Below are 25,064 nucleotides of genomic sequence, written 5' to 3'. Positions count from 1 at the left end.
ACGCTCCCCAGTTACTAACTCCAAACTGGGAGGCTTATGTCAGCCTCTTCCTCCTGCTCCTCCCAGCTCTGGTTGTCATCCAGATGTCACCTCTCACCCCAAGGTACTGCCTTCTTCCTATCTTGTCAGTGGTTGGAGCAAAGGGAACAATTCCCCAGACTAAAGGAGGTAATACTAGTCTACACCCCTCATCACAACGTCTGAAGTCCCCTCGTGAAAATGCTAGGCTCTACAAGGGGTAGGCTCACATCGGCTATGGGACTCAGGAGATGGCGGGGCTCCCAGGCAGACTGGTGGGAGGTGCAGTCAGCTGCAGGCAACAGCTGCTTATGCCAGTCTGTGCTCCTTCTATCACAACTGAAGCCAGACTGAGACAGGAAGACTACAGGCTGGAGGCCAGGAGGGGCTGGGAGAGGAAGAGGAGACAAGGGTTGATCCTGTCACCCTCCCAGAATCTGAGTGTCAGGTCTCTAAGAACCGTTAGAGATCAGGGTCAAGACCTCTGCTTCAGATGGGGAACTGAGGCCTCAAGACCCCAGAGTGCCTGGGGTCACTTTTTATCAAATGACTAGGACTTGAACCTGAACCTCCAGGCTCTCAGGCTCCATTCACTGCCCTGGTTTTAGTGCAGGCTGGAGGCCAGAGCCTGAGGGCCAAGTGGGGGCTGTAGGAGCCCCACTGCTTTGCAGGCAGAGGTGAGGATGGGCACAGAGCAAGAGAAAGTCATTGCAGGCTCCATGTGAGCTCAGCCATGCCCGGCCTGGGCTCCTCCTGCCCCAGGCACACTTAGACCATTGTCCATTCAGGAAAGGAACCTGAAGCCCTAGAGTACCAAACACATGCCAGTGCTTTCCAGAAGTCTCTGCAAGGTAGGTGGGTCTTGCTTGAGGTCACTCAGTTAGAAAAGAGGGCAGGATTGAAGCCTGGCCTACAGGACACCTGGGTGGTTCAGTGGTTAAACATCTGCCTTTGGCTCAGAACATGATCCCCGGGTCCTGGGATCAAGTCCTGCATGAGGCTCCCTGTGGGGAGCCTGCTTCTCCTTCTGCTTGTGTCTCTCTGCCTCTGCGTCTCATGAATAAATATATTAAAATATTAAAAAAAAAAAGAAGCCTGGCTGACAAGTGGATGCCTGTAGGAAGGACCCACACACAGATCCTCAAGGGAAGTCCTCCCATGAGCTCACACAGAGGGAAGAAGGGGACTGTGGGGTCCAGGTCACATCTAGGGTCCCCCTTACCCTTTCCACTATCCGTCTGCACCTAATTTTGAGCTCCCTGTGGCATGGGCAGCTTCTTGTCCTCTTGACTTTCTACTCTCATCACCCCTCACCTCCAGGCCAGGGTGTTGACCACCCTCCTAAGCACCCTCCCCTGGCTCTCAGATGTCCTGACCTGGGGAGACTGTTTCTCCCTCTCTCCACATCTCCGCCTTTGAGAAATGAGTCACAGTTCACCCACTGGGGGACTAGGGCAGAACAGAAGAAAGGTGGGTTGGAAGGCCAAGAAGGGAGGCGGTTGGCTGGACCCACAGATGGAATGGCCATGTGACAGCATGAGTACAAGTGGGGCGAGGGCAGGCAACCCCGTGGGGCAGGGCATCTGGCTGAGGCCACTGTTGCTCCAGGCAAGCCCTGGCTTCCCACCGGGGCAGAGCAAGTGCTCACACTTACCAGGCCAGGTTCCCGACTTCTGACCACAAGCTGCCTGTCCCTCCCAGCCCGGCTCCCCCTGCATGGGCTGCAGTTAGACCCCTAGCAGGTCAAGAGGCTGCTGGCCTATTCCCTAAGGCCCTGAGTACTGTCAGCGCCTTCACAGCTTCCCCACCGGGAACTCCAAACATGATGCCATCAATTCTCACAGCAACCAAGCAAGGCAATTGAGGCAACTGAATCCCAAGAGGTTGAGTGACTTACCCAAAGCAATATGACCAGAACATTCGAAACTCAGGATTCAAACCCAGCCTTATGTCCCAATCCCAAGCCTGCCACCCTAGCCTGCACTTCTCTCTTTCTCCATGCCCCATCATTCCCCAGTGGAAGAATGACCAGAACAAGCAGTGCTTTGGTCTGTGATGGTCAATGTCTTTACTTCTAAAGCATACATTGGACTCACTATATATTAACATCAAAAGGGGCTATCTAAAATGGAGTCATTCTTTTTAAAAATCAAAATTTTCACATTTTTATATAAGATCCAAAATGACATGAAATTAAACTATACAATGTTATGAACAGTATAACAACTGCTTTTAGAAAGCAAAAGGAAAGGGAAAAATTAGCAGTTGGGGCCTGTTGTCGGCCTGGGTTCCGTGTCTTTTGAGGCATTGTGAACTGAGAGCCAGCACCAAGGGGAAGGCCCAGCCCCTCTCTGCAGGCACAGGAAGGGAGTCCAGTCCCATAGAGGAGGCGGATGTGGGCTGTTCAGCCTTCTCAAGGCGAGAGCGAGACAAGGCAGGCCTCGTTGCTCCTCCGGGCCCTTGGTGCGAGCACTGATTGAAGTCTTCTTTCAAGACCCACGCCCAAGGAGGGCTGGAAGAGAGCAGGGCAGGGCCACAGCTGGGTTCAAAAGAATCATTTTAATAATAAAGGTCCTCTGGGCTTCCCAAGGGATGCCCCCCCCCCCCCCACTGGCCAGTCGAGTTCCCTCAACTCCAGGCACCTATGGATTTCCTTCACAGCCCTCTTCCCTGGCCTGCTCCCTATCGCCCCAGACACTCTCAACTCCATGAGTCCCAGTGGGCAGGCAGAGACCTAGAAGGACCCCAGAAGGACCCCAGAGAGAATCTCCAGCCTTGGAAGTCACTGGATGTCATCCAGGGCATCTTGGCAGTGCAAGACCCCTGGGGTCCAGGCCAGCAGCCAGACCATGGTCTAGGGAGAGTACTGTGGTTCAGAGTCCTTTCATTCACCTCCCCACCCTGGGTGCCCAGGCCTGGTCTTGGCCCAGAAATAGAGCTGGGCAAGCTTTTGAGGCCAGGCCTGGACACTTTGGTTCACACATTCAAGGGGGAAGACACTTGTGTGCATCCACTGGTAAGATTGTGGGCTTGGCCCTGCTTCCTCCCAGGCACCAAGGTGGTCTAACATCTAACAATCTCTTCTACAGTGGTTCTGTCTGGCTGAGAACACATTCCCCAGAGCTTGGAACCATGCTGCAAAGGTAGGAGGGGTGCTTTCTGAACAGCAATGTTACAAAAGCTGCCTTTCGTCCTTTCCCTGTGGATGGCACTGTCCCTGGCTGAGTGTGTCACGGGAGAATTTCTCTGCCTCCTCCCTTCTGGCTGGGCCGATTCTCTCCAAGCAGCCCCAGCTCACAGCTGTGCAGCTCTCCTGTATGTCTCACTGTGGGAACCCGGGAGGCCACATTGCCCCTAGCTGGAGCAGAGAGGCCTGCAGCTCACCGTCCGCCCTCGTGGTCCCCAGGACTGCATCACAAAGCTGGCCTTCATCAAATGGCAACCTGAAGTAGGATGCCCTATATCCAGCCTACCTATAGGACCCAGCCCTTGTCCCAGACCATGGTCTTCTTTCCTAACCTATCTGGTTCCTAGTTAGGCTAAAGAGTTTGGGAAGTTTGGACCAGCACCCATTCCTCCGTGGGGTAAAGAGAGGCCACTTGACTTCCAGCCTGGTTTCCTGCCCCCAGAGACAAGGGAGGCTGATGGCTCTCAAGAAAAGGAATCCCATAAAGGGAAAGAGGTTTTTGGGATCAGGTTCAGCCACAGCAATCTGGCTACCCAACCACCACCTCCCGCCCAAAACCAGGAATGCCAGGCACCCACACCCTGCAACTGCCCAGCCCAACGCCCACTGTCTTCAGGCCCAGGGCCTCAGACCACCGAGCCGGGGAGGACAGGGGTGGGAAGAAGGGGGAGGGTTCAATGGGTGGACCCGGGAGCGGGGACCGTGGTGGGGGAGCCTAGCGCTGGCGCACTCAGGGCCACCCTCAGGGCAGGCAGGCAGCCACCTGGTAGGCGCCCTCTGCAGCGGCTGCCGCCGCACTGTGCTGGGCGCTATGCTCCTGCAGCAGGGCCACGTCCAGGAAGCGCTCGCCGCACCACACGCACTTGAATTGCTGCTCCCGGGCGTGCACACCCTGATGCTTGTTGAGGTGCTCCCGCTGCTTAAAGGCCTTGTCGCAATTGGGGCACTTGTAGGGCTTCTCGCCCGTGTGCACGCGCCGGTGCCGCTGCAGGTCGGACGCATACTTGAAGCGCTTCTCGCAGTCCGGGCACTTGAGCGGCTTCTCGCGCGCCGGGTCGCAGCGGTGCTGCACGAACTCTGAGGACGAGAAGAAGCGGCGCTCGCACAGGGTGCAGCGCAGGGGCTTCTCGGCCGCCGAGCAGTGTGCCAGCTGGTGCTTCTGCAGGGCCGACGCCCGCTTATAGGCCTTGTTGCACACGGGGCACTTGAAGGGCCGCTCAGCCGCGCCTGGCAGGCACTTGTGCCGAAGCAGCTCAGCCGACTGGTCGAAGCCCTTGTGGCACACAGGGCACTTGAAGAGCGTCTCGAGGGTGTGCACGTGCTGGTGGTAGAGCAGGTGGCTAGGCTGCCCGAAGCCTTTCTCGCACAGGCCGCACTTAAAGGGCTCCTCCGTCTTGTGTGTGCGCCGGTGCCGCATGAGCGCGTACTGCTGCTTGAAGCCCATGGGGCACAGGTCGCACTTGAAGGGCCGCTCGGCACTGTGTGTGCGCTCGTGCTGCCGCAGGTCCGATGGCCGCTTGAAGGCCTTTTGGCACTCGCCACAGCGGAAGGGCCGCTCCCCGCTTGGCGTGCAGGGGTGCTGCAGCAGCTCCGAGGACTCCTTAAAGTGCAGCTCGCACACATTGCAGCGGAACAGGTGGTGCTCACCCGAGTGTGCGTACATGTGGCGCACCAGGTGAGAGCGGTGCTTGAAGGTCTTCTCGCAGACCGCACACTTGTAGGGCCGCTCGGAGCTGTGCGTGCGCTTGTGGTGCACCAGGTGCGACGACTGGCTGAAGCTCTTGTCGCACAATGTGCACTTGTACGGTTTCTCCCCAGTGTGGATCCGCTCATGCCGCGATAGCTCCGACAGGTGCTTGAAGGGCTTCTGGCAGATGGGGCAGCTGTAGGGCTTGTCGGCCTGCTCGGTGGCAGAAGCAACGGCAGCCGGCGGGGGCGCCGGGGGCAGGGAGGTGGCAGCAGTGGCGGCTGGCTCAGCCGCCTCAGCCGGCTTGTAGGTCTTCTCACAGATGGAACACTTCACGAGGCCACTCGTGCCGCTGTGCGCACTATGGTGCTGCGCCAGCGAGGTGAGCAGCGAGAAGCCCATCTTGCAGACACCACAGACAAAAGGCTTCTGTTCCGCCTGCACACACTGGTGTTCCAGCAGGTCAGTAGCCTGATGGAAGATCTTGAGACACTGCGTGCACTGAAATGAGCGGTCGTGGCCCGCCAGGCACTGGTGCTCATGCGGGCTGGACAGGTGTGCCAGGTCGTGACCACACACACCGCACTTGGGGCCTGGCTCACCTGCTGCCTGCAGGGGCGCATGCTGAGGGGGCTGTAGGCCAGGGTCTGGCTGCAGGAGGATGCCATAGACGGCACAGCCCAGGGGGTTCTCCGCTGAGCCTGGGGGCAGTGTGTGCTCAGCCAGGGCCGGAGGTGGCTCTGCGTGGTGCTGAGGCTGTGGTGGCTGTGGCTGCTGTGGCTGTGTCTGTGGCGGCTGCTGCCAGCTTTCGGACATGCTTGGGAAGATGAAACAGGGTTTGGAGAGTAATGGCTTCAGTTTCCCACTTAAGGTGAGCCAACCCACAGAGAAGCTGCCCAGGATCAGGTATGGACCAGAACCTCAGACAAGGCACAGAAGAGTGACGGGTCAGACGGCCCAAGTCATTAACCAACACAGACTACGAGGCTCTGCCTACAGGATGGGAGAGCTCTCCAAGGCAAGGTGCCAGCAATGCCAGACGGGCTCTGCCTTCCGGGATGATTGGTTCTGGAAAGAAGAGAAAAATCATGAGCTTGAGGCAGGGATATGCAGCTGGTCCCTGGGCCTCTCCATTTGGCCCACACCACTGCCACATCAGGGAAGTGAGGGGGGTTCAGGGCTGGAAGACCAGCTCTCCTCAAAGCAAAGAAGCAAAGAAGTCTGCTGGTGGCTCAGGGAGCCTCCCAGCTTCCCAGCCTACCGCCAGCTCTCTTTAGTCAACTATCTCACAGATAAGGGTCTGCGATGGTCTGCCCATAATACGAAGAAGTCATAAATTCAGCTCATGCTCCAAAGGAAGAAAGAGGGCCATGGCGTCCAAACCAATTTCAGCAGCATGACTTTTTTGCAAATAAAATTCTTACTTGGAAGCCCAATACGTTATTAGATAAAAGCAGAGAGGCATTGGTGGAGGATTCCCCAAGGCCTTCCAGCTCCTCTCCCCTGGCTGCCTGAATCTCAACCCAGCACATTGCTGCTCAGGGTAAGAGCCTGCTGGGCCAGAGAATCAGGCCTCCCAGACCTGAGGGCCCAAATAGCAAAAGGCCTCAGGCAGCAAATATTTAAAACAACTACAGGAAATGAGGACTATCTCAAAAAACTTACTTTGTGAAGGGTGACCGACATCCCTCTCAACTATCCCCAGGCCCTCTATCCTGATTATGTGCCTGTTTCTCACTCCACACAATAGTTAGGATGGCCTTGCAGAGACCCAAGCCAATGTATGATGGGGGTTGGATGATAGGTCCAGAGACCCACCCAGGCTGGAGGTCTCCACAGCAGAACATCCCCACTCTCGTTAACTCCCAGAGCAGCCAAAACTCCTAAATCTTCTGAATCTGACCGTGCCAAGGAAGATTCCCTGCAGGGAAAAGTAGGCAATTAGGAGTTTGCCTCAGCAATGTGGCAAGTAGCATGCTAACCACAGAGCATTTCTCCTGCTCCCAGGACAACCTGGAAAAGACAGCCTTTCCAGAGATGACCTTGTTCCCTTGCTCCAAAACTCTAAAACATTTTGGGTAATCGATGGAAGGTAAAGAACACCCAGCCCAGGCAGATCTCTAACTCACCACTTTGTGGCAGCATAAGGTAATGACAGCGAGAGGGAGGAACTTTTAGAATTACATGCAACCCACTTTCAGGTTTCCAGCTCCTCTGCCTCAAACACTGAAAAGTTTCTAAGTTTTCTCCTGAGGGAAAGAGGGGGGGGAAAGGGGATGCCTTCACAGGCCAGCCGTGCCTCTAACTGTTCTGCCACAGAAACCGAAGACTCGGGTAAATAACTGTCATCCACAGCATCCTCCAGGAAGGAAAGGAGGAAAGGCGCCGCTGCCGGGGGCAGATGCAGCAGGTTGCTTGAGCAAGCAGGTAGGAAGCCTCCCCAGGAAAGAAGGAAGAGGGGCTCCTTTGAGCACAGTCTAGGTCCCGGTGCGCCAACCCAGGTGCTTTTCCCCCCCCGCGGCATGAATGGCTGCAAGACCAGAACCAGGGTCCTAGACCCTGCGTGCCCAGCTCGGCCGCCCACCCCTGCCCTCTCCAGGAAGGTGCGGCCCGGAGACCTCTCTGACCATTCCGCAATGAGAGACTAGGGTAAGGGAGGCAAAGGGAGGCCCCCACCTGCGCCCCACGCCAGCCCTGCCTCCTCCCCGGGGAAACCGAATGAAAGGCGATCCCCTCCCGCAGGCACTGCCAGCGGCCCAGCGGGGCTGCCTGCTGCTGTCAGCCCTCCGCGGTGGTGGCCGGGCCTCTCCGGCGCTCGGGCCGGCCCCGCGGGCGACTGGGCCGACGAAGGCCCCAGGGCCGCAGCTGGGCCCGGCTAGTCGCGACCCGCCCAGGCTGGCCTGGGCCGCCCCAGAGCTCAGGAGGCCGCCGGGTCGGGCCGGAGCGGGGGAGGTGGTGGTGGAGGCTGGCGGGCCGGCTGGGGAACGGGTGCGGCGGGCGCGGGAGTGGGCCCCCGCCGCAGCCCGGGGCGCCCCGCCGCTCACCTGCTCCAGGCCGCCCGCGGGGTCAGGCGCGGGGCGAGTGCGACCGGCTGCGTTCTCGGCCGCCCCTTTATTCCGGCTCCGGCGGCGGCGGCGCGGCCTACGCGCACTGCCAATCCCCGGCCTCGAGTAGCGGCGGCGGCCGGCCCGGGGGCGGGGCACGGGCTAGCGGCGGCCGGAACCGAGGAGGCGACGTGCGCGGCCGGGCTAGCGGGGCCAGGGCGGAGGAGCGCCGGGAGGGCGGGCGGACGGACCGACGGCCTTGCAGAGACCGGCGGACGGGCGGGCGGCGCGGGGGCCGGGGAGGCGGGGCCGGGGGAGGAGCGGCGGCCGGGGCGGCGGCGGCTGCGGGAGGAGCGGGCGGCGCGGAGCGAGGCCGCCCCCTGCCGGGGACCCCGCGGCCGGGCCGGGGCGGACAGCCGGGCGCGCGGAGTGGCTCTCCAGGGGCCCTGCCCGCACGCGCGGCGGACCCGGGAGGGCGCCCGGCTCCGACCCACCTGCTCGGCCTTGGGGGAGGGGTCCCGCGGCCCGACCGGCGGCCCGACGCCCGAGCTCGCCAGGCGGGCCTCCCAGACCCTCGGAGCGCCCGGAACGGACTCGCCTCTGGTTGCTCGGCTTGCTCTTAGGAGCGCGGGCCCCGGGGCTCGGACCTGGGCCGGCTTGAGGAGGGGACTCCCGGGCCGCCGATCCCGCCCGGGCCTCGAGGGCAGGGGTCTCCGCGGGGCCTCGGGCGCCGGCCGCTGACCCAGGGAGGTCTGGTCGCGGATGGCTGCCAGAGCAGCGCACAGAGGTCAGGGCCCGGGGCGATCTGTGAAATGGGCGCACAGAGGCTGGGGGGAAGGCGGGCGGCTTCGGGGAGGCTGCAGGGAGCCGTCGAGGCGCCGCGAGCCGGCAGACGGCGCGGCCTGGGCTGGAGTCCCGCCGGGGTCTCGCGGGCCCCGCCCTCCGGCCCCGCCCAGGGGCGGAGCTAGCCCGGGCCCCGCCCCCGGAGGGCACTTCCGGCGCGGCGGAATTCCGGGTGCGGGCGGGCGCTCGCGGTCGCTGCGCGTCGTGCTGGAGGAGGCCCCATGAGCGCGGCGCCCCTGGTGGGCTACAGCAGCAGCGGCTCGGAGGATGAGGCCGGGGCCGGGGCCGGGGCCGGGGCCGGGGCCCAGGCGCAGCCGGGTGCTGGAGGCTGCGGGCGGTAAGGAGCGAGGAGGTCTTCCTGGGGAGCTTGCTGGTTTGCGCGACACCCCGACGGGACCCGAGGGTCTTGGGGGAAAGGGGCGATGACGGTGCGGGGCGGCCCGCCAGGGAAGGAGGATCCGGAGGACAGCCCCGGACACGGCCCCAGGTGCTCCCACCTGGCTAGGCCAAGGCTAGGAGGCAGGAAACGTGGGTTTGGGTCCAGCCCCCAGCGCTGGCCGCCTGGACCTCCTGGCGAGCACCACGGCACCGCCCTGGGTCTGTTTCCTCCCTTGGAGAGTGTTTTCATTCATCCAGTAAATACTCATGGAGCGCCCGCCCCGCGCCAGGCTTGGGGCTGGCACACCTGGCAGTGAACCAAGCCGTGGAAGTCGGACTGCGTGGAGCTTCAGTTGTCCGGTGCCACGCCTGGTGCTTTGAGGAGTGCCTTTCAAGCAGCAGTACCCGGGCCATCGCACAATAGCTCTGTCAAGTACACTTTACAGATGAGGACCCTGAGGCCCACGGAGTACACGTGACTTGCTCAAGACCCCAAAGCACTTCTACTCCAGTTCAGGCTTGTCCACTTAGGGAATGTGACCTCTGAACCACACACTGCTGCCTGCCCAGTTGTTTCCTGTGGGAACCACGCTCCCAGCTAAAGTCGGCCTCCGAGGGGGTTGTTGGGAGACCCCAGTGAGACAGTACCACTGAAAGAGATTTGTGGTTATCTAGAAGGTGCCTATGGCACCTGGATAAAGGTGCAGAGGTAGAGGATGCTAGGAGGATAAATTTGCATGTTCTCTTTTTCTCTCTTGCAGTGCCCAGAGCCCACTTCCCAGCCAGAGGTTGCCAGTCCCGGACAGCGTGCTGCACATGTTCCTGGACACAGAGGAGGAGCCTGTGGATGACCCTGAAAAGCATGGAGGCCGGGTCCGCACCTTCCCCCATGAGCGGGGCAACTGGGCCACCCACGTCTATGTGCCATGTGAGTAGTGTAAAAGGCGAGTGCCTGAGACGGATGGGATGCCTCTTGATAGGTGCCCCAATCAGGAGGAAGAAGCCAGAAACCCCTGATGTTGAGGGTAGGAGGGAGATGGACTTAACAGAGAGAGGGAATTGGGGAATTTTTCTGTAAACTTGTTTTCAGGTTCAAATTTGTTGCCTGAAATATTTTTTTATTAACCCTTGATATAGTGTTTTCCAACTCATGAGGAGGGTGACTAGGGAAGGATCTAGAGCAGAATGTCAAGGCCATCCTGGAGTGCGAGAATGACTGACAGGTTTTTTTTCTAAGATGTGCTAGATGTGCTGAGGCCAGGTCCCCCTCTTGCCTCTCACCCCCAGCCCTCATGAGTGAGTGGCAGGCAAAAAAATGCCCAAGCTTAGGGGTCAGACCTCGCCACCCACTACTCTGAGCACCCTTTATTAAGTTACTGGACTTCCCAGAGCCTCACTTTGCTTACCTCTAAAATGGAGATTATAGAAATCTGTATGTCTTAGAACTTTTGTGAAGATTAAATCAGATCATTTATGTCAAGCTCTTAGCACAATGCACAGAGCAGGTGGTGGCTCTTAGTACTTTACGTTAGATCAGGTCAACTCTTAGAACCCCCATTTCCCCATCCACAGAAGGAGAGTGATTCCCTCTACTACCTGTTCACCAGGGCATTTGGAAAAAGTGACTCACGGTGCGTGTGAGCAGACTGTTAACCACGCAGCTCCAGTACTACGTCTGGTTAAAAAAAAAAAAGAAGCAGCAGCAGCATATATGAGCATACAGTGGTGGTCATTGTAGTTTCTTTTTCTCTGAAAAGTCGGGAGCATTCTAAACGTTTATCAGGAGATTCTAAATGTCTAAGAGGAGCCTGTAAGTTATGGATTACTGTGGAGCTGTGATCATGAGCTTGCCCTCTGCCCTGAGAGGAAGACTATCCAGCATGTAGTGTTACATGAAGAAAGCTGGTGGAAGAACAGTTCGAATGGTACAGTCTCATATTTTCAGTAAATAAAATGTATATACTAGTACCGGCACTGAGAGGGGGCTGGCGAGACAGGTGTCCACTTCTGACAGTTTTGATCTCTAGAGCAGTGATCCTGAAAGTGGGGTGTATGCCCCCGGGGGAGGAGGTTAAGATGATCCATCTGGAAGAAAAGTATTAGAACTTCTTTATCTGAATCTTCTTAAAGTTTCTGTTCTTGGGGCACCTGGCTGGCTCAGTCATAAGAGCATGCAACTCGATCTCGGGGTTATGAGTTCGAGTCCCATGTTGGGTGTGGAGATTATTAAAAAATAAATAAACTTTTAAAAAAATAAATAAACTTTAAATAAGTAAATAAATAAAAGTTCCATTCTCAGGAGTGTGCATTTTGCAATGGACATAATTTTGTAACGTGAATGTTTGTAATTTATAAATAAATACTGGTTTAATGGAGGTGTGCGTGCAGGTTTGTTTGACTAATGGCCCAGGTGATCACAACAGTTTGGAGACTGCTGCTGTGGGTGATAGGATCTCGGGGGCCCTGCTTTCTCCTTTTATTATTTCCTTTTTTTTTTTTTAATTGTCTACAATGAGCATATGTGTGTTACTTCTATAACCATAAAATTGTACTAAGATACATACAGTAGGCTGCTGTCAAAGTAATTTTCACCAAAAAACCCAGAGTAACAAATCTTTTCTCTGCCTTCTGGAATTCTTCATTCAGCCACACCACCTTAGCTAAAAGAATGGCCCACTATCCACTCTTCTCTCCAGATGAAACCAGGGAGGAGTTCCTGGACCTGCTTGATGTGTTGCTGCCCCACGCACAGACATACGTACCCCGGCTGGTCCAGATGGAAGCATTCCACCTCAGCTTGTCCCAGAGTGTGGTTCTGCGGCATCACTGGATCCTCCCCTTTGTGCAGGCTCTGAAAGACCGCATGGCCTCCTTCCAGCGGTGAGTGCCCAGTGCTTCCTCTGCCTCTCATCTCCTCTGCATGGCTTCTCTTCCTGTCCTAAGCTACTGTGGGGGTGTAGGTGTGGGTGTACTACCCCAGCCAGCAGACCAGACCTAAAGCTTAGAACAGTGAACATCTCTTGGAGCCACCTGCTCTTTACCTCGTTTTGTGCAACTTTGGACATGCCACATAAGCTCTGGAAGCCTTGCGTCCTTACCTATGGGCAGATCAGGGAGCTGCTTTGGCGCCCTCCTCTGCACCCCACTCCCTGAGTCATCCAAATCTTCATCCCTTCTCTGGGTCTGTCCAGTGGCCTTTGCCCTGGAGCCAATGGCCCCCCGCTCACCAGCATCAGTCTTTGATCTTGCAACAGCCCTGGTCCTCCCTCACACTCTGCCTTCTACTTGCCTTTGGTGCCACACTTCCCAGGCCGGTTGCCTTGGTCAGGGCAGCTTGGAGCTTGGGGTTCGTTGGGCAAAGGGGCCTTTGAACTGTGACTGCCAGGGCCATCTCCGCAGTGTACGGGTAAACGTGTGTTTTCTGGGGGGATAAAAAAGTGGTAGCTTCACTCCAAGAGTGAAATGAGGTCGTGCAGGTCTTGGCGTGGCACTTGGAGGATCAGAATTGGACCCAGCCTCTGATTTTGTTTGCCAGCCTAAGACTTTTCCTTCCTCAATTTTTAACATCTCTTCTTCCTACCAGAGTGCCTTTCTCCTGTACCTGGCCAGGTCAAAGCCTTTCTCCTTCATTGTAGCTCTCTGATTTGGCATTTCCCCCAGAATTCCTCAGTCCCAGGAATCATCCCATGTTGTGCTGTCTATACCACTGTGCTCATTTCATTCATATCCAGTCCTTCCCATGTCCATCTCCCCCTTGGGAACCAAGGGCCTGCAGGCCCAGGCATGCACCTTCTCTCCGAATACCCTATACGTCTTCTCCAGATACTTTGCTGACTGTAGGCATCACATGAGTATTTTTTGAATGATTGAGCAGGAGGAGAGAGGGATCCAGAATGTTGGTTTCAGAAGAAGGAACCTAAAAAGCCATCCAGGGGGTGGTTTTATTTGCAGAGCTCCTTCTTGAAATGAGGTGTTACCCAAAAGCCTAGAAGTGTGGATGTGTAAAAGAAAACAGAAGTCTTCTGGTGCAAGCCCTACCCCCACAGCCCAGGAAGCCTCAGGCCCAGGAATTCTATAGACTCACTCTGCCCAGGTAGGGAACTGCTTGCCCATTTGGTTCAGCCCTTTCTAAGGGCCAGGGGAGGAAGGGATTTGCTCCAATTTAGTCAACCAGAGAATCAGGGCTAACGCTTATCTCTCCATCTCATTCAGCTTATCTCTCCCCTCCGTGTATTGTTTTGTTTTGTTTTGTTTTGTTTTTAATCTCCACTACTAAATTTACTGTGCAATATATATATTCATCAGGACTCCCTTAGTCACAGACACCAAAAATCCAACCCAGAGTGGCTTAAACTGAGGGGGAATTGATAGGTATAACTAAAAAGTTCAGAAGTAACACTAGCTTCATGAGTGAGTGGATTGGGGTGACCAGATGTCAGATGGTACCTGACACTCTCACCATCTCTTACCCCTGCCCTTCTTGGTGCAAGCTTCATTCTCACAATGGCAAAGAAGGCCACCAGCAACTCAAGGCTGCCAGCCTTTGGAGACAATCATCTTCTAACAGCTTCAGCAAAAGTTGCGGGGACAACTTTGATTGGTTTACCTTGGCTAACGTGCTCTGCTTTTGTCAGTTGAGTTAACAAAACCCTCTCCCCTTCTATGTGAGAATGCTTCAGTTACCCTCCTTCCAGCTCTGTTCTCTGGATAAATGTGGAATGTTAGCTCTGTCTGGGGCCACATTTTTTAGGCCCAAATGATTTGTCATTTGTCATATACTGCAGGCATCTGGGCTGCAAAGACTGTGAGTGAATGAAACCTCTGGCAGGAGGCCATGGCTCTGGGCTTCTCTGCATGCAGTGGTTCTTTGACCAGACAAGTCCCTCGCTGGAACCTCTGGACACTGTGCCGAGGGCCGTTCCTAGAGATAATGGTCCCTGGGGAGCACAGATGAAGCTTATCTTCTTGCTCCATTTGGGACCAGAAAATAGCATCTAGATCAGAGTAGGCTCCCCCGATGCTCCCCTGCTAGTGCATGGTGTTTCCTACCCCGTGGCCTGGATAAAGCCGGACTAGGTGGCCTCTTCAAATTTGTCTGTCTGAGCCTGTGACCAAGAGTGGACAGCGCACATGATTCTGTTGCTGCACCTGAAGGAATGCTGTGTTCTGATTGGCCAAGCCCATTAGACACTGCTCCACCAGCACAAAATAGGAGAGCAACCGTCCAATACAGGATTCCTGGGAGATGGAGTATTGTTTGGTGTTTTTGGATTCTCTGAAGTCTGGAGTAGTTGCTATTTCTCACTCATTAGGTCCTATCAACAGATTATCAATGTAATGGTCCCATGTAATGTCTTGTGTAAACACAGGGTGATGGAACCTGCAAGATCAATTATGGCATAGGGCTGGAGATGATATACCCAAGAGGCAGGACAGTGAAGGGGTGTATGCTGGCCTCAGCTGCTGAAAGCACACTGACCCTGGGCCTCAGGGACAGGGCTGGAGAAAAATGCATTTGCTAGACTGATGGCCACATACCAGAAACCGGGGAACGTGTTCATATGCTTGAGCAATAAAACCACATCTGGAACACCAGCTGCAAGTGGAGTCACCACTTGGTTAAGCTTGTTCTAACTCACTGTCATTCTCCAAGATCGTCTGTATTCTGCTCAGGCCAGATAGAATCGAATGGAGATGTGGGAATCCTGCCCCTGCCCTTTTCATCTTTCAAGTCCTTAGTGGTGACACCGATCTCTGCAGTTCGTCCAGGGATGGAGTGTTGCTTTTGAATTACTACTTTCCTAGGTAGAGGCAGTTCTGGTGGCTTCCACTTGGCTCTCCTAACCATAATCACCCTGGCCCACAGGTCAGGTGGGGACTCTGCCAGCTACTGAGTGTGTCTTTTAATTATGCATTCAGAACTGGAGGAGTAACCACAGGGTGGGTTTGGGACCAAGACAGAGCTGAGCTGAAACTCCGTTGGCCATCTGGCCTCCATGAGCCCCTACTCCGACTGGAGGGCCACAGTGATGTTTTGGTCTCCCAGAATTAGTTCAGAGCCAGGGGCCAGTTGTTCCCAAAAGGTCTAATTATTTCCTTTTCTCTCATGCATAATTACTCCACCACAAGGCCATAGGTCCCTTTTGAGAAGACTAGGAAAAAGATGAATAGTATAAATTTTTAACAGTGTACCAGGGTCCTTCTTCAAAGGGACCCAACCTCCCCTTCATTCGAGGAGTTTTAGGTCCATAAACTGGCTCAAGTCTGGAAATTGAGGGTCCGTAATTTTTTTTTTTATTCAAGTTAGACGTTGATCACCTGTGTAGAACTTTTCTGCTTGTACAGATGAAGTAAGAGTTTAGTAGGCTTCCCATTTATTTCACTTCTAGGGACACCACGACAATTAGCCAGTGCCTAAGTCTGCTGAGTCAGACTCTCCCGATCACTGCTCTGGTGCGTTGCCTACCATGGTAACTACACTAGCTTCTCAGTTCAGGGTTAGGGGGGTTGTTCGTCTCTGGAGCTGCCTCTCGGTCCACGTTTCAGGCAACTGTCCTAGCCAACTGTTAGATCCCCTTTCTCACTCCCTGAGTGCAGCCTTCATGCCTGGTCTCTGCTTCGTGAGCCCGCATAATGAAATCCAGCTTGATCCATCTTTACGACACTTGCACCATTAACCCACACCTTTAATATCCATTACCACACGAGGCCCCTGGATTTCTGCTCCCGTAGCTTCAAAACTCAAGTATTTGGGGCATGGCACATCTCCTCACGAGTCATGCTTTGTTGCCCTTTAGGGGTCCGCCAGGACTTTCGTTACAGGCCTAGAAGCAAGGAGGGGTGGCGGCGGTGGGTCCTGAGGAGACTGGCCAGCCTCCTGTAGGGTAACTGCCTCAGGGGGGTCGTTACCTGGTCCTCTGGTGGTGCCAGATGAATCCACTCTGATGGAGGCCGAAAGGCCCACAGCACTGTTGCGGGGGGGCAACTCTAGGGAGGGGGCCACTGTTGGTGGAGGGCCACTATTGGGGGAGGCCACTGAGGTGGGAGGCCACTGTTGGGGGGCCACTGAGGTGGGAGCCACTGTTGGGGGGGAGGAAGAAAGTTTGGGAGAATTTAGGGGCTTGGTGTTTCAGCTTCCGCAGGGTTTCCCATGTGTCTGCATTCCAACTTGCAGGATCCCAGTCTCTCCCAGGCAGTGTCTTTATTGGAACTGTAACACCCTACAGGGCTAGGAGTCCAACTTGTGTCATAGTTCAGCCAATCACAGGATGTGGTTCCACCTTTGCTCTCAGCAGTTCCAGCCCTGAGGCTACGGGGACCGAGGCCCTCCCTCAGAGCACACCTAGAGGCTCCTAGGTCCTTTTATGCTGCTTCAGTTGGGATTTCAAGTCCCCAGCTCACCTTTTTCTTTTCCCACTTTGTCCAGTGAGACAGGAGGGGCAACCAACCAATATAATTATATCCCACATTCTCCCCCAAATTGTTTGAAAGTTTCATACAGAGGGTCATTTGGCTCCTTCTAATAAATGGTTGACTGGGATTATGCAGTGCAGATTTTTTACACGTCTCTATAATCAGTTCCCACATGGACTACCAGCACTCTCTTTACTTCTAGAAAGAAGTCAGCCGTGTCTTTGAATCCAATCAAGTTAGCCAATTCCAGAAGCCTCAGAACCAATTCAGAAAATTCAACCTTAAAATCCTGGTTTAGAACCACTTTTGGTACGAAAATCTGTGGAGGGTTCTCCAGAGAAACAGAACCAATAGGGTAGAGATGGAGACAGCGCTAGAAATACACAGAGATTTATTATAGGAATTGGCTCACGCAGTTACGAAAGTCAAGAAATCCTGCAATCTGCCATCTGCAAGCTGGGGAACCAGGAAAGCCCGTGGTATCATTCAGTCTGAGTCCAAAAGCCTGAGAATCTGGTGGGGGGTGGGGGGTGCTGGGGGAGAGGGAGATGACTATGGTGTAAGTCCCCATAGAGCCTAAAAGCCTGAGAAAGGCGATGTCTAGTGTCCAAGGGCAGGAGAAAGTGAGTGTCTCTGCTCAAGCAGAGAGTGGGAGCGCCACTTTGTCTTCCCTCTGCCATTTTTGTTCTGTCCAGGCCCTCAGTGAATTGAATGATGCCCTTCCACACTGGGGAGGGCTATTTGCTTTATTCTGTTCACCAATTCAAATGCTAATCTTTTCCAGAACCGTCCTCACAGACACCCAGAGATAATGTTTTGCCAGCCCTTTGGGCATCCGTTAGCCCAGTCAAGTTGACTCATAAAATGAACCCTCATGGTTGGGGACAAACCTCCAATGTCCACTTCAGGACGTTTGTCAGGTCCCTGCAGAACTCTTTGGAAATGCTGCACTTAACCACGCTCCTGCTGGTTCTGTCGTCCCTTATATTTTCCCCAAAAGGAATACATTTGGAGGCTGAGGGCTGATGGGGAAGCCAAAAGCTGGCGGACTCTAAGCCCCGGACAAGTTGTGAGATTTTACCCGGCGTGCTGGGGTGTTGTGTCCCATCACATGGAAACCTGGCCCAGAGGCCGTAAATGATCATTCCCTGCAATGGTATTTGCCAAGTTGGTCCACTAAGGGCATGAAGCCAGTGAGTCCCTCTGAGATCTCCTAGTGTCTCAGAGAACAGAGCCGGAACTGGCCAGAATGAAGGCACTTCCCTGGCTGAACTCGTGCCCTGTGTAACTGATCTGAGGGATGGGTGGGTATGAGGGTGGGCAGGTATTTCTGCCCCGTCTTCACACCAGCAGAGACCCATTTCCCTTCATTATAGCATCACAGGTGACAGCAAGAGCTTTGGAATCAGACTGAAGTTAAGATTGTAGATCACCAAATCCTACTTCACCTAACCTCAGCTTCCGTGTCTGTAAAATGGGCACAGTTAGAGTGCCTGCATCACAGAGTTGTGTGAGGATTCCCTTAGCTCATCGCCACAAAGCCCTCAGCTCAGCACCTGGTACGTGGGAAATGTTCATCTGCTATCATCTACTTGATGAGTTTCTCAGTTCCCATCAGTAAAATTGAAATAGTCTCAAAATGTTCATTGGGATGAACTGCCATTAATAAAACTTTTGCTGGTTCTCATTGAAGCTCTGTGTTACTTCACCTGGGTGATTATGGTAAGGCCTTGTTCAGCCCTAATATTTAGGGTTCAGTTATATCACCTATATAACAGGGTAACAAAAAGAAGTGTGAAATGAGTTAACTGTTTTCCAAGTACTCCTTTTTAATATAAATGTTCTTTTGGAATTAAAATTATTATTATTATTCCTGAAACATGGTCTCTACTTTTCTAAATTCCAGATTCTTCTTTACTGCCAACCGGGTAAAGATTTATACCAATCAAGAGAAAACCAGGTGGGTCTCCTTGTCTAGTTGCTTCCAGAAGATTCTTTGAAGTAAAGACTGAAAGGGTGTTTTGCTTCCAGCCTTGTCTGCCCCAGTTTTTTCTGTTTGTGCTTTTCTGTTTGTGCTCTGACTATAAAAGCAGCTATTCCCAAATTGGAACCTTTCATTAAGAAAAATAAGTAGAGGGGCACCTGGGTGGCTCAGTAGTTGAGTGTCTACCTTCGGCTCAGGGCTGTGATTCCAGGATCCTGGGATCGAGCCCCATATCAGGCTCCCTGCATGGAGCCTGCTTCTCCCTCTGCCTATGTCTCTGCCTCTCTCTGTGTGTCTCTCATGAATAAATAAATAAAATCTTTAAAAATAAAGATGAGAAAGTATGTGTGACAGCTGAGGGGAAGGTAGCTGGCACCCGAGAGCCATGTCCCCAAGAAAGGGTCCAGACTCTGGAGCAAAGCCATGCTGGAGAGCGGGGCCGCAAAAGCTTGAGTGTTATAGACACGTGGCAGGGGCAGGTGAAGGAGTTCGTCGAAGATCTGAACCCCTGGGAAGGAGAAGAGATGTGTGGTTAGAACCGAGGAAGGAAGGTTTATGGACAGAGGAAAGATCCAGCTCAGAGGGCGGACAGGCCAGGCAACCAGGAGAGAGGGCGAGAACCCAAGGCCCCAACCTGACTGCTCCTGGTCACTTCCTCCACCCCTAGCCTGGATGATTTACATCCTCAGGGGCTGCATCTCATGCCATGTTGTCTCCACTTCTGCCTTCCACAGGACCTTTATTGGGCTCGAGGTCACCTCAGGGCACAACCAGTTCCTGGACCTCGTTTCGGAGGTAGACAGAGTCATGGAGGAATTTGACCTCACCACTTTCTACCAGGTAACAGCCTCTTGCTCTCCACTGGCCTATCTCAAAGTGGAGTAAAACCATCCTCGAAGGAGGCCTTATTAGAGCAAACCTAAGAGCCCTCCAGAACTTGCCCACACAAAGTGTCCCTAATGCCAGCCTTCTGAGGACACCCACCTCCATGAGAGAGGGGAGGAGTCCAAGATGTAGTCAGGTGCTGCCCATTGAAAAATCCAACACTTCATAGGACTCTTTTGTTATATCTTCAGTATACATAAGATTTACCCGTTCTGCTCCATGTGGATCCGTGTTCACATACTTTTTAAGAAGTAGTGGTTCTCCCAATCTTTTTTTAGTAAAAACTGACACACCAGGAGAAGCTGAAGCTCCACATACCTTCCTGCACCTCACACCATGCCCTCTGGTGGTATTTGAAACTCCAAACTGAATATTGGGTCCTTGAAAGGCTCCTGGTTTTGCTTGATACATTCTTTTTAAAAGCAAGCTGAGGGGGGATCCCTGGGTGGCTCAGCGGTTTGGCGCCTGCCTTTGGCCCAGGGCGTGATCCTGGAGTCCCGGGATCGAGTCCCACGTTGGGCTCCCTGCATGGAGCCTGCTTCTCCCTCTGCCCGTGTCTCTGCCTCTCTCTCTCTCTCTCTCTCTCTCTCTCTCTCTCTTTCTCTGTGTGTGTGTGTCTCTCATGAATAAATAAATAAAATCTTAAAAAAAAAAAAAAAAAACAAGCTGAGGTACACCTGGGTTGCTCAGTGGTTGAGCATCTGCCTTTGGCTCAGGGCGTGATCCCCAAGTCCTGGGATCAAGTCCCACATGGGGCTTCCTGCATGGAGGCTGCTTCTCCCTCTGTCTATGTCTCTGCTTCTCTCTCTCTCTCTCTCTCTCTCTCTGTCTCATAAATGAATAAATAAAATCTTAAAAAAAAAAAACTGAGGCATATGAGTATGAATTTCAGTGGAGATTACTGCTCATAATTTTAGACATTTTAGGTTTTGTTCGTTTCATCTTAGAAAGTATGTCATCTATTGAATTGTTCTAGATCAGAAAATAGAGCTGGAGCCTGCATTCTCATCCAGGTCCCAGATTTAATGACTGTGTACAGGAAAGCCTCTGGAAGCCAGACAGTCTTAGCTGAATCCATTGTAACAAAACACCATAGATGGAGTGGTTTAGACAACAGGGGTTTATTTGCTCACAATTCTGGATCCTAGAAGCCCAAGAGCAAGGTGCCATCGTGGTCAGTTTCTGGTGCAGACTCGTTTCCTGACTCATGGGTAGCTGTCTTCTCACTGTGTCCTCACACGGTGGAAGAAGGAAACCAGCTTTCTGTGGTCTCTCATAAAGGCATGAATCCCATTACAAGGGCCCCCCCTTGGATATGCTCATCTAAACCTAATTATCTCCCAGAGACCCCATCTCCAAATACCATCACACTGGGGATTGAGGCTTCAGCAGGCACATCTGGCAGTGGGGGGAGCAGGTTATAGACACAATTCAGTCCAGAGCTGGGGCCAACCCAGAGCTAGTTTATCTATCTGTAGAAAGTGCTTGGGAACCAACACTGATCAACACTGAGGGCCAGGCCTCCAGCAGGGATACTGTGACAACTGTCATGGACCTACCATCCTGTCTGGACCTGCCAAGGCATCCAAGTGACTGGCTGCCTCCCTGCTGTTTCTCCACAGGCCCCTTCATTCCACATCAGTCTGGCCTGGTGTGTGGATGATGCGCGTCTCCAGCTTGAAGGGCAGTGCCTGCAGGAACTACAGGTGGATTCCCAGTGCGGGAGCACAGGGGGTGCCACATGGCACACCAGGAGTGATGAGCTGCATGCTGGGGAGCGGAGGGTTGCTGGCAGGCCCTGATGATTATGTGTGCAAACCAGAACCTATGGGAGGAGACCCCCTCACCTCACCTTGCTACTGAAAGGGCAGCCCCGTGGCCACGGCCCCCGGGGGGAGCCTATTAACAATCCAGACCTCTTTGGCCCCAACCTGGACCTAAGAAATCAGAACTGCATTTGAACAAGATCTCTAGGGATTTGTGTGCATGCTAAATTTTGAGAAGCGCTGCTCTATGACACTGATCTGGGAGAGTGCTGTAGGCCCCTCCTGAAGCCCTAGTCCCTCGCGCAGGGGTCAAAGGCGCTGCTGCCCACGGGCCTGGCAGGTGTTAGAAATGAGTAAAACGGGCCAGGCATCCGCCCCAGGTAGCCTTCCTATTTTGATAAGTGAGCGATACATTTCCTTTCCCGTCAGTTCCTTCAGAGGAGCTGATCCTCCACCTCTGGGAGAGGATGGAGTGGGGAATGTGGACCTAGTGTCGCTAGCACTTCTGCTTTTCAAAGGAGGCCAAAAGTCCAGATTTTTATGTGCGATCTATTTTCAAACGTTGGCACTAACGTGTATTTTTCTTTTTCTTTCTTTCTTTTTTTTTTTTTTAATGTGTATTTTTCTTAAACATGTTGCAAGCCAAACAGTGTGTCCAGACAGGATAGAGCCCCTGGGCCATCAGCAAGCAGCTGCTTCTGCTCTTGGCCTAATCATGCGGTGGGGGCAAAGAGCCCTGGTTTGGGGCTCCTGTGGACCCGGTCCCCATTCCAGTTTTATTGGGTCTGAGTGTCCATTTCCGCCTCTGCAAAGTTGGGATGATAGGACCAACCTCACATTGCAGAGCTGATGAGACAAGAGATGCCCAAGCAAGAGCCTGGGGCCTGCCAAGCCCTCAGTCTCCCTCCACAAGTGCCGAACCCCTGAAGGATTTTAGTAGGCTGGTCTTGTTTGCACTACCCTTTGGGTCCCTGATTCGCCTTAATATGACTCTCCTTTCTTGGTTCCCGGTGGAAGAATATCGTGGATGAGTTTGAAGACTCCGAGATGGTGCTGCGCGCCCATGCCGAGCAGGTCCGCTGCAAGTCTGGAAACAAGTTCTTCTCGATGCCTTTGATGTGAGCAGCAAAGACCCTCATCCCAAGCCAGGCAGAGATGGAGGAACCAGCTCTAGTCCCTGGGGAGGCGCCCAGCCTCCCATTGGAGGCCTGGTCTGGAGCACAGCCCTGACCGAGGTCCCTGGGTGCGGTTCTCACCAGGCGGTGGTTTGGGGCTGCAGGTCTCACCTGGCTGTGTGGTCATTGTCAGGAATCACCAGTAGAGGGCAGCCTGGGCTTCCTAGTTCCAGGTCTGTGGTCCTGCCTGGCACAGAATAAAGTGAGGGTCACCCGGTGAGCCCACCCAGACTCAGCCAGAATCCCCACGGTAGCCCTCCAACAAACAGCCCCTCTCTCACACCCTACCCCTCCCCCATCAGCTGTTTGCATTTGGATGCCATTGGCCTCCACGGGGTTCTTAAAACCATCCTGCCCTGGCTCTTTGCTCACTCACACTGGACACCGTGTGCTTTAATGGGTCTGTCCCCTCCCTTCCTGAAGCGGGTCGCTTTTATTTATTTATTTTTGGTACCGCGCCCACCTCCATGGCCAACAGAGGCCATCTCAGAGCCAAGGTGCAGAGTCCTCATTTGTGCTTCTGCATCAGTTTTCCCCACCCCTGCCTCCCACTCGCCCCCAGCCAGGTGCCTGGGGAGCTGGGAGCAGATGTTTCGTTTTGGCCTGGCTGGTGGCTCTAAGCCAGGCCTCCAACGCTCTGTGACCTCCAGCTTCTCACTTCTCATCGGCTTTCCCAAAGAGGCAGAGAGGCGCCTTCCCCCAGTTCTCTTTCCACTGCCTCCTGCCGTGGGCTGCAGGCATTCTGAGGGGGAGCTTAGAGGAAGGGGAGCTGCCCAGGGCTTTTATTTTCCACCAGGCCTTCACCAGAGCCAAAGACCAGTTCTCTCAGTTGTCATTTGCATCTCTGGTGATCGAGAAAGATTTTTATGTGCCAGTTTTCAGTTATGTTCAAATAAAAATTTGTTTTAATTTTGCATTTTGCTTGGGACTGCTTCTGTCCAGCTAGGTGAAAAGATGAATTTGCTCTGTCCCCACCATCTCCAGCGTGCCTCACAGCATGGGGCACTCTTGGGAGTCCCCATTATGGCTTCTAAGGTGGCCGTGAGAGGCATTGGTGATGCCTCAGTAAAATGACAGTCACCCGGCCTGCCAGGTGTGCACACCAGAGAAGTGGCACAGACCACATCTAGCCCAGGGCGGGGTCTGTGGCTGGTGTGCAGGTGGGAGGTGGGGAACGGTGCACGCCCCTCATCATTGTAAGCGAAGACATTCAGACCTGACCCTGCCATCACACAGTCGGAGCCCTTCCTAGGACCATGTCCTCTGTTCTCCCAACAACCCCCTGAAAAGTCAACCAGGGAGGAATGAGTATTCCACTTATACAGAAGAACAGCTTAAATGCCTTATCGCTGGTCCACCTTGACCTCGATCCTGCCCTGGGGCTCCCAGTCAGGCCTGCTCTCCCCAGCCTCACCTGAGGAAAGGGGACCTGTCACTCTGGCTCCCACTCCGCCTCCTGCACCCTTCTGAGGTAAGCTCTCAATCGCTGCCCAAAGATGCAGGAAGTCACATTCTGTGCCTCCTTCCCCAACTCCACCGCACCGATGTGCTGATTCAACTCCCACTGGGCAGTCAGTTCTGGGTTTTGAGGTCACAGTGTAAAGGGCGAAGGCTGGCCTCCTTCCTGGCATGCTAGGAACACCGCACACTTGCTGTGCAGCCAGCACTTACCGACACTGGCTGTGTCTGGATGCCTACAAGGAGGGGGTAGGCAGGGTGTGCAGAGAAGACTCCCCATCTCCAGCTTTGCACTTCTCAGACTGGGAGGCACAAGAAAGCCACCCGATTTCCTGCAGGCTCCAGCTTGGCGTGGAAGCCAGGCTCCACCAACGCAGGCTCTGTAGCCTCAGACCAGCTGATTTTCCTCCTCGCCGACACCAATCCCCCATCTTGGGCGCTGGCTCTCCACAGGAGAGGGCACCCCCGTTAACAAACCCGGGAGGACCGGCTGGGCCAGCCCCAGGGGACCATGTGGCTCCGGGTGGAATTACAGAGCGACAACTTTAAGAGATGGGCCAAGATCAATAAGGGGCTCTTCAGGCGGAATGGCAGGTGGTGACAGAGGAAGGAAGCGGGAGAGTCGCTGGTGGGGGAGGGTCAGCAGGGAGGCGGGGGAGGGGGAGGGGGGGCCTTGGCGGAAGCCCAGACTCTGAGTGTGCCGCTGGAGCTGGAGCTGGAGCTGGAGCTGGAGCCCGAGCCGCCGGCTCCCAGCGCTCTGCTGACAGTGCAGGAGCAGCTGGGGCTCTTCCATAAGAGGAGATGTGATCCGAAGACAGAAGACGAGACCAGCACAGGCTGGGGTCCACCCCTTGGCAGGCTGGCTCAGAACAGAGAGATGCTCCTGATGGGGATTTTATCACACCGGAGGGAGTGCAAAATCAACACATCTGGCCTGGGTGTCCTCAGATGTTCCTACAGGGCAGGGAAGTGATCTTCCGAGGCCTCCTTGGCCCATTTCCTGGCACTCTTGGCTCTCTCCACACGCCTCTCCAGACCACCCCAGCTTCGTTTCCAAGGAAAAGGGAAATCACTTTGCCTTGGGTTTTGTTTGTTTTTCAAAATTTTATTTAAATTCAATTTGCCAACATACTCTAACACCCTCTGCTCATCTCACATGTTTGGCTTGTTTGTTTATTCCTTATCTTAGTACCAGGAGCCTGAGGGGCCCATGAGGGTGGGGGTAG

The 25,064-nt window shown here is 54.3% G+C and overlaps 2 protein-coding genes across 7 annotated transcripts; one reads left to right on the top strand and one right to left on the bottom strand.

Annotated features, from left to right (window-relative positions):
- Window positions 1-2,062: 2,062 nt before the first annotated feature.
- Window positions 2,063-8,843, bottom strand: ZNF319 (zinc finger protein 319). Of its 4 annotated transcripts, none has more exons than XM_077898272.1 (3): window positions 8,431-8,843; window positions 6,711-6,813; window positions 2,063-5,960 (listed from the first exon to the last, which is right to left on the bottom strand). In XM_077898272.1, exon 3 carries the CDS (start codon window positions 5,706-5,708, stop codon window positions 3,948-3,950), a length of 1,761 nt encoding a protein of 586 aa, XP_077754398.1. In that variant the 5' UTR covers window positions 5,709-5,960; window positions 6,711-6,813; window positions 8,431-8,843; the 3' UTR covers window positions 2,063-3,947. The 4 variants fall into 4 exon arrangements, with proteins under 4 accessions (XP_077754398.1, XP_077754397.1, XP_077754399.1 ...); XM_077898271.1 differs by lacking the exon at window positions 8,431-8,843 and adding an exon at window positions 7,937-8,198; XM_077898273.1 differs by lacking the exon at window positions 6,711-6,813.
- On the top strand, window positions 8,566-23,294 carry USB1 (U6 snRNA biogenesis phosphodiesterase 1). Of its 3 annotated transcripts, none has more exons than XM_077898277.1 (7): window positions 8,566-8,723; window positions 9,919-10,085; window positions 11,854-12,037; window positions 18,477-18,530; window positions 19,289-19,394; window positions 21,062-21,145; window positions 22,223-23,294. In XM_077898277.1, the coding sequence occupies exons 2-7, from the start codon at window positions 9,974-9,976 to the stop codon at window positions 22,325-22,327; spliced, it is 645 nt and encodes a 214-aa protein (XP_077754403.1). In that variant the 5' UTR covers window positions 8,566-8,723; window positions 9,919-9,973; the 3' UTR covers window positions 22,328-23,294. The 3 variants fall into 3 exon arrangements, with proteins under 3 accessions (XP_077754403.1, XP_077754402.1, XP_077754400.1); XM_077898274.1 differs by lacking the exon at window positions 8,566-8,723 and adding an exon at window positions 8,929-9,116; XM_077898276.1 differs by lacking the exons at window positions 8,566-8,723; window positions 21,062-21,145 and adding an exon at window positions 8,926-9,116.
- The last annotated feature ends 1,770 nt before the right edge of the window (window positions 23,295-25,064 follow it).

Source organism: Canis aureus, chromosome 5 (genome assembly GCF_053574225.1).
Source record: "Canis aureus isolate CA01 chromosome 5, VMU_Caureus_v.1.0, whole genome shotgun sequence".
In the NCBI taxonomy this organism is placed as follows: domain Eukaryota; kingdom Metazoa; phylum Chordata; class Mammalia; order Carnivora; family Canidae; genus Canis; species Canis aureus.
The sequence above is the reverse complement of the archived record's forward strand: the minus strand, read 5'-3'. Positions and strand labels throughout refer to the sequence as shown.

Excerpts from the sequence above, each read along its gene's own strand:
- ZNF319 (XM_077898272.1), bottom strand. The coding sequence starts at position 5,708 with ATGTCCGAAAGCTGGCAGCAGCCGCCACAGACACAGCCACAGCAGCCA.
- USB1 (XM_077898274.1), top strand. The coding sequence starts at position 9,001 with ATGAGCGCGGCGCCCCTGGTGGGCTACAGCAGCAGCGGCTCGGAGGAT. Across the intron at positions 10,086-11,853 it reads CACCCACGTCTATGTGCCAT|ATGAAACCAGGGAGGAGTTC; the intron begins GTGAGTAGTGTA and ends TCTTCTCTCCAG. Across the intron at positions 21,146-22,222 it reads AGTGCCTGCAGGAACTACAG|AATATCGTGGATGAGTTTGA; the intron begins GTGGATTCCCAG and ends TCCCGGTGGAAG.